Source organism: Musca domestica, unplaced genomic scaffold (genome assembly GCF_030504385.1).
Source record: "Musca domestica strain aabys unplaced genomic scaffold, Musca_domestica.polishedcontigs.V.1.1 17, whole genome shotgun sequence".
In the NCBI taxonomy this organism is placed as follows: domain Eukaryota; kingdom Metazoa; phylum Arthropoda; class Insecta; order Diptera; family Muscidae; genus Musca; species Musca domestica.
In genome coordinates, this window is record NW_026712230.1 from 6,237,976 (window position 1) to 6,250,353 (window position 12,378).

The 12,378-nt window shown below is 34.9% G+C and overlaps 1 protein-coding gene across 1 annotated transcript; it reads right to left on the minus strand.

Annotated features, from left to right (window-relative positions):
• Positions 1 to 7,863: 7,863 nt before the first annotated feature.
• On the minus strand, positions 7,864 to 11,648 carry LOC101894613 (endocuticle structural glycoprotein SgAbd-2). The gene is made up of 2 exons (XM_005188809.4): positions 11,443 to 11,648; positions 7,864 to 8,952 (listed from the first exon to the last, which is right to left on the minus strand). Exons 1-2 carry the CDS (start codon positions 11,452 to 11,454, stop codon positions 8,377 to 8,379), a joined length of 588 nt encoding a protein of 195 aa, XP_005188866.1. The 5' UTR covers positions 11,455 to 11,648; the 3' UTR covers positions 7,864 to 8,376.
• Between the last annotated feature and the right edge of the window lie 730 nt (positions 11,649 to 12,378).

A 12,378-nucleotide genomic window follows, 5' to 3' on the forward strand; every position in this document is an offset into this window, starting at 1 on the left:
TGCTGCAATAAAAGAAAACAAGAGATACAAAGATGTGACATTCGGTGTCAAAAGAGATGAATTTATATTTTCCCTTGTCCTGAAATTCTGAGGCGACACTTGTCCCATCAACTACCCAAAAAGTACTTTCCAATAAATGTAGTGATGCACAGAATAATAAGTCAGTTATCCTAATGACTAAATTTCTTGGCACGATATTCTTGTTTAAACATCTGACAGCTCGGAATTATTAAATGTGGAACTATAAATTTAAACGAGTAACAAAAAGAAAAAAATTAGGGCAAACTAGACTACGAACATTTTGCAGGGTATTCGCACCGAATATACATTTATATTAAGAATTTGTGTGAAGTAAATCATATAAGCTATGACCGTTATTGAGTACTTATTTCAGCATAAGATTGGTTTAAGTTTGAGTTTCGAAATGTGAGTTTTACTCTAAACTCGATCGAGCGGAATACTCAATAAATTTATATCCTTAGCTATGTGGCTACGACCAAAACGTAATTCATCGTAATAACGGGTTTCTTTGAACCAAATTCGTTTCAGGACATTTGGTGTCCGTCAGTCTATCTGGCTGGTGCGCACAATGACTCTCGAAGGGATTATTCGATATCTAAGTTTGATCGTTCCAATCCTTCTGGTACCATTTCGTGTCAGGTGAACGGTTAAAGAGGATAAGGGTCGATGTAAGGAGGTAGTGTTGGAAGTGTGTACTCATGTATACGAAAAGTACTAAACGGTATTAAATTGGCTATATGATTGGGATATGGAGGTAGTTTTCGAAATTTGCACTTATGCGCATGAAAATAACTAAATGGTACTAAATTCGGTACAATTTCGATTTGGGTAAACCGATAGAGCTGGAATGCTGAGATTTAGAAATAAGATTAATGTTACATTGTAGGATTGGGGTAAGTAGAAAATTTTGGAAATTCGTATTTATTTCGGCGAAACGATAGGAAACCGAAAAAAAAAAAGATTTTCATGGTATTGTGTGATTGATAATAAAATAATCTTCTATATCTATAAAAGAGGAAAATGTTTGTATGTTTGTTTGTTTGTTTGTTTGTAATTTATGGACTCGAAACCCGCTGAATAGATTTTCCTGAAAATTTCCATATATACTGCAACATCGCCTGAAAGTAACATAGGCTATATACATTTTTGAATTTCCACTTGGAACTGGAGATATAGCATCAGAATCGGAGGTACCTCCCAAAAATTTTGATTTTATATGCACATATCTATTGATTGGTTGAAGATACAGTCTCCAAATTTGGAATACGTAACGGAATTTGGAACAAAAGTAAGTTTGAAAAATTATATTGTAATCGGTTCAGATTTGGATATAGCTCCCATATATATTTTCGACCGATTTCGCTCATTTGATGCCTCAAACACAATATGAATGTTTGATTCCAATGAAATTTGGAATATGTGATGGGATTTGATGCGAAAATAAATTTGTCAAATTATATTGAAATTCTTTCAGATTTGGATATAGCTCCCATATATATTTTCGGCCGATTTCAAGCATTTGATGAACCAAACACGCTATATATCCCCCATTTCAATGAAATTTGAAACGTGTGATAGATTTTATCTAAAAAATTGATTTCCCAAATTATATTGAAATCGGTTCAGATTTGGATATAGCTCCCACATACATTTTCGGCCGATTTCATGTATTTGGTGGACCAAACACGCTATGTATTTCCAATTGTAATGAAATTTAAAATAAGTAACGGAATTGGGAGCCAAAATGAATTTGTCAAATTAAATTGAAATCGGTTCAGATTTGGATATAGCTCCCATATATATTCGACCGATTTCATGTATTTGATACACCAAACACGCTATGAATCTCTAATTTCAATAATATATATATATTTTTTTCGACCGATTTCGTTCATTTGATGCCTCAAACACAATATGAAGGTTCGATTCCAATGAAATTTGGAATGTGTGACGGGATTTGGTCCGAAAATAAATTTGTCAATTTATATTGAAATCGGTCCAGATTTGGATATAGCTCCCATATATATTTTCGGCCGATTTCAAGCATTTGATGCACCAAACACGCTATGTATCTCTAATTTCAATGAAATTTGGAATGTGTAGCGGAAATTAAAACAAATATACATTTGTCAAATTATATTAAAATCGGTTCAGATTTGGATATAGCTCTCATATATATTTTCGACCGATTTCATCTATTTTATGCACCATACACGATATGTATGTTCGATTCCAAAGAAATTTGGAATATGTAACGGGATTTTGATTTGAAAATAAATTAGTCAAATTATATTAAAATCGGTTCAGATTTGGATATAGCTCCCATATATATTTTCCGCCGATTTCACATATTTGATGCACAAAACACGATACGTATTTCCGATTCCAACGAAATTCGGCATGAGTGGCTAAATTTGGTACAAAAATAAATTTGACAAATTATATTCAAATACGCTCAGATGTGATTATAGCTCCCATTTATATACTCAGCCGATTTCGCACATTTGATGCACCCAAAGCGAGAGAGACAAAATCTGGCACCAGAAAAAATTGCCAAATTATATTGAAATCAGTTGAGGTTTGGATATAGCTAACATATATTTCGGCCGATTTCATACATGTTATGCACCAAACATAATATATATGACCGATACCAATGAAATTCAGAATGTGTGGCGGAATTTGGTTACAATAATAAATGTGACAAATGAATTGGAAATAAGTTAAGATTTGGATATAGCTCCCATATATATATTATCGGCCGATTTCACATATTTGACGCAACAATTTCAATGAAATATAAAAGGTGGCGGACTTTGGTGTAAAAGTAATTTTTTTAAAATTATATTTAAATCGGATCAGATTGGGATATGATTTTAATAAGAACCAGTGACCCACAACGCCTTAGGCTAACACTAAAAAACAACACAACAATTGATTTGAAATACGCTTATTACGGCGAAGTATGTTGCTATCTCGAATTCACTAATTGCAATAGAAATGCCACTCAACTTCAAAAGATTGCAGTTTACTGCACGCTTGGTATTTGCTATGAAATAAATAAATTCGAAGGACAAACCCTTCGTGTATCTATGTCATGTTACTGCTTTTTTAATGGTTTTGGTTATTTACGCATTAAAGTAGTGAAATAATTTTTTTTAATTTTTATTTATTTTTTTTTTTTTAACCAACATATATTCGTAAATAAAATTTTGAATGCATATAAAATCAAAAGGGGAAGCGAAGCGCACCGGGTTCAGCTAGTTATATATAATTTGGATTTGTGTTAATCCTGAAATCCTGAAATTTGGAATTAGGATTACTATTAAAGTGTACATTGGGGATATAACTATTTGGTATAATTTGAATTAGGGTGAACCGATAAGGCTGTAATCCTGGAAATTGAACTTGAGTCTTCTGTTGGAGCATAGGATTTGGTTATGCAGTAATTTTTGGAAAATCGTAATTATGTATACAAAATGGTACTAAATTTGGTAAAAATTGGATTGGGAGATCCTATAGAGCTGATGTCCTGAAATTTGAAATTATTTTTGGAAATAAGTACTTCAACAGTACAAAAGTAATAAATGGTACAAAATTAAGTATTGTTGCACGGATAGAGTTAGAATTTTGGTGTTGGGGTTAGAATTGACGTGTCGATTTACGAAAAGTGCCAGATGGTACTAAAATTTTAATTATTGGTGTGTAGGGTTGAGAATGAATAAAAAGTACCAAATAACATTAAATTTGGTACCATTTATACCATTTATGTACCATTTATGGGAGCAATAAACTTACAAGAATTCTCATTTTTGTTTCTCTGTTTTTTGTGAAAACAACATAATATGTTTCAAAAGGTTTCAATATTTCCAAATTCGCGAACGAAGTAGCGGGCATGTGCTATCTATCTGGTAATTCACGCTCAATTCAACATTTTCCGTAAATTATCTCATATGAAGTGGGGCAAGTGAATGATATAGTCGAAATCTGGGATGTTGTCATATTTATATGAGACTTAGGTCAGATATTAAATGGAAAATATTGGCCCACTTCTTCGAAACCTCTTCCATTAAGGGTCAACAATTTGAATAATCATTACAATACCTTTTAACTTGTTCTATACCACTCGAGTAGTATACCAATCGAGTATGCTTTACTCTTTATATTCAGTGGAATCTAATAGGGATCATGATTTTAGTTAAATTTTTCAATGGAATTGTCTAAAAATCCGTAGCTCCACGATATCGTATAGCTCACATACAACGGTACACCCCCCCCCCCCCCCCCCCCCCTTATATTCGATATTTTGACGATTATTTACCGGAGTTATATAAAATTTTCTATTTTGAATTCGTAATCTTCATATACATACGGTACATTATTCATCGGAGTTGCTTTAAATTTCGTATTATGGGTTCGTAATGGGAACTACAGTCTATGACACCTCCCCATATTCGGTATTTGGTTTATTTTAGGTACAATATTGACTGAAATTGTTTGAAACTGTGACAAAAAATATTCTATGCAGGTCCAGGTTTTCGTATAGTCCCGATATAATGGGATATATATAGGGAGGTTCTATACTCGGTATTTTGACCGGATAATTTTTTCAAGTTTCGTATTTGAATACACATTGTAATGCTTATGACAAAAGTTGCCGGTATTTATAAATTTTAACAAATTTTTAAGGGATTTTATTTATTATTTTTTTTTTTTTGAAAAATTTCAAATTCGTTCCAAAGTTCGTCCCGGCCGAACTTACTTTTTTTATTTGTTAAATTTTCACTGTTGTCAGTATAAAATTAATTATAATAAATTCAAACACCTCTTATTTGTAATTGTCGGCATTTTATGTTCCTCTAGTCAACATACCGAATTTTTTGTAAGGCAATAATATTATATTGAATTTAATGAAAATTTCGATTTTTAGTAAATACATCAATCCTCTAATCTAATGGTTGACGAGATTTCAGTTTTAAAATATGGCTGATAGTGTACAGAGTGAGATGAAAAAACTGCAAACACTGTCTTGTCATTTACTCAGAAAATACTTTCCAATAACTTTGGTGGATATGATGGAATAATAAGTTAGTTTCTATTCGACTGCAAGGCAGAACCTTAAAATTTTGCACAAGAGTGACTACAGGTGCCAATATGTGGATTATGACGGATTCATTTGCTCTGTGAGAACTAAACAGTTCTCCAGTAGGTACGGAAATTATATTCAAAGTTCGCATACCCCAATTTTATGATTTTCAATAATTACAACGCTCATAAAATTTAAAATGAGCCTACCATTCTTTTCAAATTTGCCACATCCCAATATTTCTACCAACACAAGATGTGATATGAATATGGAATTTATTGGTCATATTTTTCTAAAACCTACTCAACAAACGGGTCTACATTTTCAATCATTACTCTGTGCAACACAGACGATTATGAAAGTAGAGCTAAAAAGAAAAGCGTGTACCAGCGTTTTAAAAGTTCAGATTGCAAAGTAACCGAAATATATCAACATCAATGTTAGGACTAAGATTCCTCGAAATCCGTGTATTTCGGGTATATACAGGGTGAGATGAAAAAACTGCAACCAACTTCAGACTGCTGTCATTTCTAAGCCACTCGTCGGACAGCTGCTAAGATTATACCAGTGACAGCTCATTATATTGTTTACACGCGTACAAAAGCATTTTGGTGAGAATTTTCCAGAAAAAAACTTATTTGTGAAGGAAATTGTAGCGTAATAGTGTGATGTTTTTAAATTTGGTTGGAAACCCACAAGTGGCTATCTTTAGAGCACTCCAGCATCTAAATGTAAATAAATCTATAGTTTTTTTGTAGCATCGCTCCTTACCTTGATACTCGTAGCGCAGCCCGACGTCAAGAAATTGGACGGTAGAAAACACCAACATCAGCAGAAATGGTTCGAAAAGTGAGGAAGCGACTTGATCGAAACCCGCGTCGCAGTGGCCGAAAAATGGCTCGTGATCTGAACATATCGCAATATTCCATTCGGCAAATATTGGAAAATCAGCTCGGGGTAAAGCCATTGAAATTCAAACAAGTAAAAAAGCAGTAAGTTTGGCCGGGCCGAACTTTGAATACCCTCCACCATTTGGAACGAATTAGAAATTTTTCAAAAAAATAAAATCCATCAAAAATTCTTTAAAAATCTTTAAAATATCTAATATAGGAAGGTACCGATATGGGGGGATATACGATATTGTGGACCTATAAAGACAAATCTATGTCTGCGTGTAAAGTACTCACAAGGAACTCCTTGTGTGGATTTTCAAAATACCGAATTTCGCGGGTATTTTAGACAATTCCATTGAAAAGTGTGGCTAACATCATCAAAATACCGAATATCGGGGGGTACAGTTATATGGGGGATAAACGATATCGTGGACATATATAGACAATTCTTTTTGAGGGGGTAAAATGCCCACAAAGGACTCCTTTTGTGGAATTTCAGACCATTCCATTGAAAATGTGGATAAATCATCAAAATACCAAATATCGGGGGTACCGTTATATGGGGGCTATACGATATCGTGGACCGATATAGCCCATCTTCGAACTTGACCTGCCTGCAGACAAAAGAGAAATCTGTGCAAAATTTTAGCTTCCTATCTTAATTCGTTTAGACTGTAGCGTGATTACAACAGACGGACAGACGGACGGACAGGGCTAAATCGTCTTAGAATTTTACGCTGATCAAGAATATATATACTTTGTTGGGTTAAATGATTATTTCGATGAGTTACAAACGGAATGACGAACTTAATATACTCTCCATACTTTTTTTGGTGGAGGGTATAAAAAGTGCAAGAACTTACACCGCAACAGAAAGAAAATAGGCCCAAAAGAGTTGCTTCACTTGGCCGAAAGTGGTGAACTGCCGAATTTGGTTTTCTTCGATGAGAAAACATTCATTATCCAGCAGTTTGTAAACAAACATAATGATCATGTTTACTTGCCAAAGAGGTCAGCTAAAAATGAGCACCTTCGGTTGACCACCAGAACTCAAGCGCCGGCCATGGTTATAGTGTGGGCCGCCAGAACAGCCGATGGTCGCTCTCCGCTCGTATTAATCGACCGTGGCATCAGAATAAATGCACTATATATCGCGAAAATATTTTAGAGGGTGTATTAAAGCCTTAGGCACGCAAACATTTTGGCCGCAGACCTTGGACATTCCAACAGGACTCACAGGAATGGTTACAAAATGAGGTTCCTCGCATCATTTTCAGCTCACAGTGGCCACCAAAATCTCCGGATACCAATCCGTTGGACTATTGTGTCTGGAGTATTTTGGAAAGCAAGGTGGCACTAAAAAATATCAAAGTGTTGATCACCTCGAGCAAGTGCTTCGCCGGGAATGGGCCAAAATACCGCAGAGCATGATTCGAGCAGCGTTTTCATTGGCCGTATAAAGGCCATATTCGTGCCAAAGGTGACCAATTCGAACAAATCTAAACTTATTCTAAAATTTGATGCTGTTTCCGACATTTTTTTTTTTTCATTTAATAAAATTTAAAAAAAAATGTAAAAATTATGGAGTTTGACTTTGTTGAGGTCTTTTTTTTATCTCACACTGTAAACCATTATATGGATTATCTCGGCAGTCCGGGATTTTATTCTCCTATACTAGACTTGCTAAATGTATAACTTTAATTTTGCTATACCAATGGTGCATAATCGAGCTCTAAAATTTTCCGGGAAATATTTCAAGCATCATTACCGGGCTAAATTTTCCAACTGTTGTGTTTTCCTGTTTCCGTAATCAATTAAAAAGTAATCTTAATTTTTAGTTTTTTTTTCTTTATTTATTTTATTTGAGTATTTTCTTTTTTAATTATTTCAAATTATTTGTACATTAATTTCTGTTGTTGTTGCTGTTATTGTTGAAATAAAAATAAAATAGTGTCTCATTGTTAAAAAAAATGTTTGTTGGATGATTAGTCAGTTGTTAGGATGGAAATTTTCGAGAAATGGAAAAATAAATATTTTCACACACGCACACACAATTCGCAAGCAACGTCGATTGCCAAGGTGAACAAAAGACAATTTCAAATTGAATGCAGAAAAAAGAGGAATGAAACAGAAACGGATATCAAAGATAATTGGAGCCACATGCTTACAACACCGAACTTAAAACAAATCACAGTCTTAGTTTTTATTTTTCGTTTGAATGGAAGGGGGGTGGTTAATTAGTTTGCAAAATTTGTGTTGTTGATGTTTGTGTTTCAGTTAAAATTATCATTTGTGGTAGTCTAGAGGTTATAAATAGGGCGGGGGGTTAATGTTAATATATGTGCCATGACATTAAGGTAGTAGTGATCTCCCACTTTAAGGATTCTCCAAGGGACCCACATATTGGCCGTTTTGATTGGCCAAACGTACATTCTCTAATTTCTTGGCAAATTCGGGATCACTTTTGGCTCTCTGCTCCAAACGTTCTTGTTGCTGTTTAATGCCGGCATAGATTTGATCTAAGCCTTTTTGAATCTCCTCGGGAATGGCCGGAGGTGTGGGTATATGATCGCCGGTGGCACGGAATCCACGTTCATCGGCTGTGTACTGGACATTGATGGTTTCACCTTCGGGTGACTGGTAGGAATACTGGCCGTGTTGTACCAAAACGCCATTGGGATTATTTTCCGAGAAATCCTTTAGGAATCCAGTCTCTTCGTGTATTATATTATTGCCGGTTTCATACTCGGTCTTGTAGCTGCCATCTTCGCTTTGTTCTTTGTTGTATTTCAGGATTGGAATCCAGGTGGAGGTTTCACGTCGGGGATCCGGCTTCTCATCCAGTGGAATATTATTTGCATTCGGATGTGGTTGATGATTGTTGATATTTCGATGCTGAGGTATGGCTGTGCAGGATATAAGCATTAAGCTCAGGCACAACAAGGTCGATAGCTGCAATGAGATGGAGGGAAAATAAATTATTATTTTTTTTTATTATAAATTAGCAGCTGTTAGAGGGTGGGGAATGTTTTGAATTTGAAAATATAAATAATGCGATAATAATAGACGAAAAAACATCTGATTCACTAAGTTCATGTTAATATGTCATTCGGGTTTTTTTTTATTATAAAACATTTAAATGACGATCTCTGCAAAATTACGATTCTGAGTTATGCATGTTAATTACCGAGACCGAAAATAGCACACCAAGTTTGGTCGTACGGCCCCTAAGGAGTACTACCTTGAAGTAATGAAATATTCGAATTAAGAGGGATTCTTTTGAAGGGGACATGATAATAATCAATGGATAAATAAATAATTTTAAAAATGTAAAATAACATGTTTTTGATCATTTCTTTTAAAAGTAGGTTTTTATCCAGGAGATTATGAAAGTAGAGCTAGAAAAGAAGACACTTGTATCGGCGTTTGAAAGTTTACATCGCAAAGTAACCTCTTCTACACTTTTAGAAAATTTCGGATTAAGATTTCGCGAAATCCATGCGTTCTGGGTTTATAGCATCCTGGACAATATTGTAGTTAAAAATACGAAGAATATTTTATTAGCCAATTAAAATCCTCGAACGAGACAACAAAGTGGTCTTTTTTTCATTTTTTAAAATATGGTCAAAAACTTCCCTTAAAAGGGTTCGTACCAAGTCAGAATATGCTACAAAATTTTTTGTCATCGAATTCTAAAAGTTCTAGAAGACATAACAAAAAAACTTGAAAACATTCCCTAATTACACCCTACACCACACTGTGGTCAGGGTATTATGACTTTGTGCATTTGTTTGTAACATGGAGAAGGAAGCTATTTAGACCCATACATCCTTTTGATGATTTACGTAGAACCCCATTTTTTAAACCAAGTACAGGTCGCATTTATTTCCCGATCGAGATGAAATTTGAAAGTTGATACCAACTATAAACATTTGGCCTTAGAACAGTTATAGTTTGGTTTCAAAAGGAAGTAATAAATAGGAGTCGTATCCAATTCTGAATCGATTTTCACTAAATTTGACGGAGACATTTTAATATTTTATACAAAACAACATTGCTATAGAGCGCATGATATCACTTCGAGAAGGCGAGTTTCACAAAATGGAAACGTACGTCCTGAAATTCACTCCATTTGGGCTGATATTAGCCATTATTTGCAAAATAAAGCTTAAATCGGATTAAGGATATACAAGGTGACATGAAATAAACTGCAACCAACTTCCAACCATTCGTCCGTCACCTGTCAGCGTACAAAAGCATTTTGGTGAGAATTCTCCAGAAAATAGTTATTCCTGATGGAATTCAAGCGTGATAGTGTGATTTCTTTATATTTGACTGGAAAAACACAAGTGGCACTCCAGCATTTAACCACAAGAGCACTTCAGCACTAAAATGTGAATAAATCTTTTGTGTCTCGTACCATCGCTCGTTACCGTGATACTGGTAGCCCGACGTCAAAGAAGTGAACGTAAGAAAACAGCAGCAGCAGGGTTTAAATTAAAGAAAAATATCTCGTGAGATGAACATATCGCAATATTCCATTCGGAAAATATAGAAAAATGAGCTCGGGTAAAGCCATTGAAATTCCAAAAAGAGCAAGAACTTACACCGCAACAGAAAGAAAATAGACTTAAAAGAGCTAAAAAGTTGCTTCACTTGGCCGAAAGTGGTGAACTGCCGAATTTGGGTTTCTCCGATGAGAAAACATTCGTTGTCCAGCAGTTTGTAAACAAAATAAATGCCCAATATTATCGCGAAAATATTCTGGAGGGTGTATTAAAGCCATGGGCACGCAAACAATTTGGCCACAGACCTTGGACATTCCAACAGGACTTAGCACGCGCCACCTAAAGTGTTTACAAAATGAAGTTCCTCGCTTCATTTCCAGCGCACAATGGCCACCAAAATCTCCGGATACCAATCGGTTGGACCATTGTGTCTGAAGTATTTTGAAAAACAAGGTTGGCACCAAAAATACCAAAGTGTAGATCACCTCAAACAAGCGCTTCGCCGGGAATGGGCCAAAATACCGCAGAACAACATTCGGGCAGCGTGTGACCGTTTGATTGCCATAATTCGTGCAAAATGTGACCAGTTCGAACAAATCTAACCTTTTTCTAAAATTTGATGATATTTCCGACATTTGTTGCTTTCATTCAATAAAATTAAAAAAAATGTAAAAATTATTGCGTTTGACTTTGTTGCAGTTCCGCCTACTGTACTAATTTTTATAACCAAATAACTTATCTTGTCTTTTGACAGGATTAATCCATCACAATACCACAGTAGAAATATATTCACAAATGTTTCGGCAAAAAAAGTAATTATTTCCAATTTGAATAGTTTTCAAAATAGAGTGTTTGTTACGCTTTGCCATTGTCGTAGGTAAATTATTTTTTTTTTAATTTTCTCCAACAGGATAATACCCATCTGATTACTTACAACGAGTTTCATTTTTGTTTTAAGTCTTTTAATTTATTTATTATTTTCTAATCCAATCTCCACTAGTTATTGTGGCAGTAATTTGTAAATCTTTTGAATTTTTTTAAAAAATACACTTTAATGTCACTTCACTTTTTGTTTGAGTTTTCTCAACTCTCCGTTTTGGATGCGTTGCGGTTTTCGAGGAGTGAAAGCAAAATTTGAAAAAATACTGTTCGCCAACAGGCCCTATTTAAGCTATTTATAGTGGCATGACTGCGCCTGCTTGTGAGCCAACCGAAAAATTGTGTGCGGCTCACAGTTACCACAACTCAATAGCGGCGACGGATGCCACCGAACCTACCACACAACGCCTGTGTAGACGTTGGCGTAACCATCGGCATCGATTTGTATGCGCCAGCATTAGGCGAATGCAGTTGTGAGTGCGATTTAATAATAGAGGTGGCCAACAATGATTACATTAGATCCGAATTCGAATAATGGAGGAAATTAGGAAATTCTTCAAAGGAAAATTTAAACTAAAGTCGTCGATTTTTTACAAAACTGCTCTGAGTTAAAAACAGGATTTTTATTTAAATTCTCGAATGAACCATCAATTTGGTAAACAAATTAGGTAATTGTCCAATTATTTCTAATGAGCCGTTACGGCTTTAAATAAGAATTTTGGGAACAATTTTTCATGCAGTACTCCATCTATTATAAGGGATTTTAAGTAGGTTTCCAGATCTTTATCTTACATATCGGATGGACTAACCATAAACTTATTTCTCTCATTATCTCGTACTGAAATTTTTCCTTTGACTTTTTCCAAAATCTTGTTCATTTGGTCACTCCCAAAACTGCCGTTATGCCAAAATAAAGTTCAGTTTTGGCGCACTTTTGTATGAGAGATCCGTTTTCATGCCTCAGTGTCTGAGTGGTGGTTGCCGGTTCACA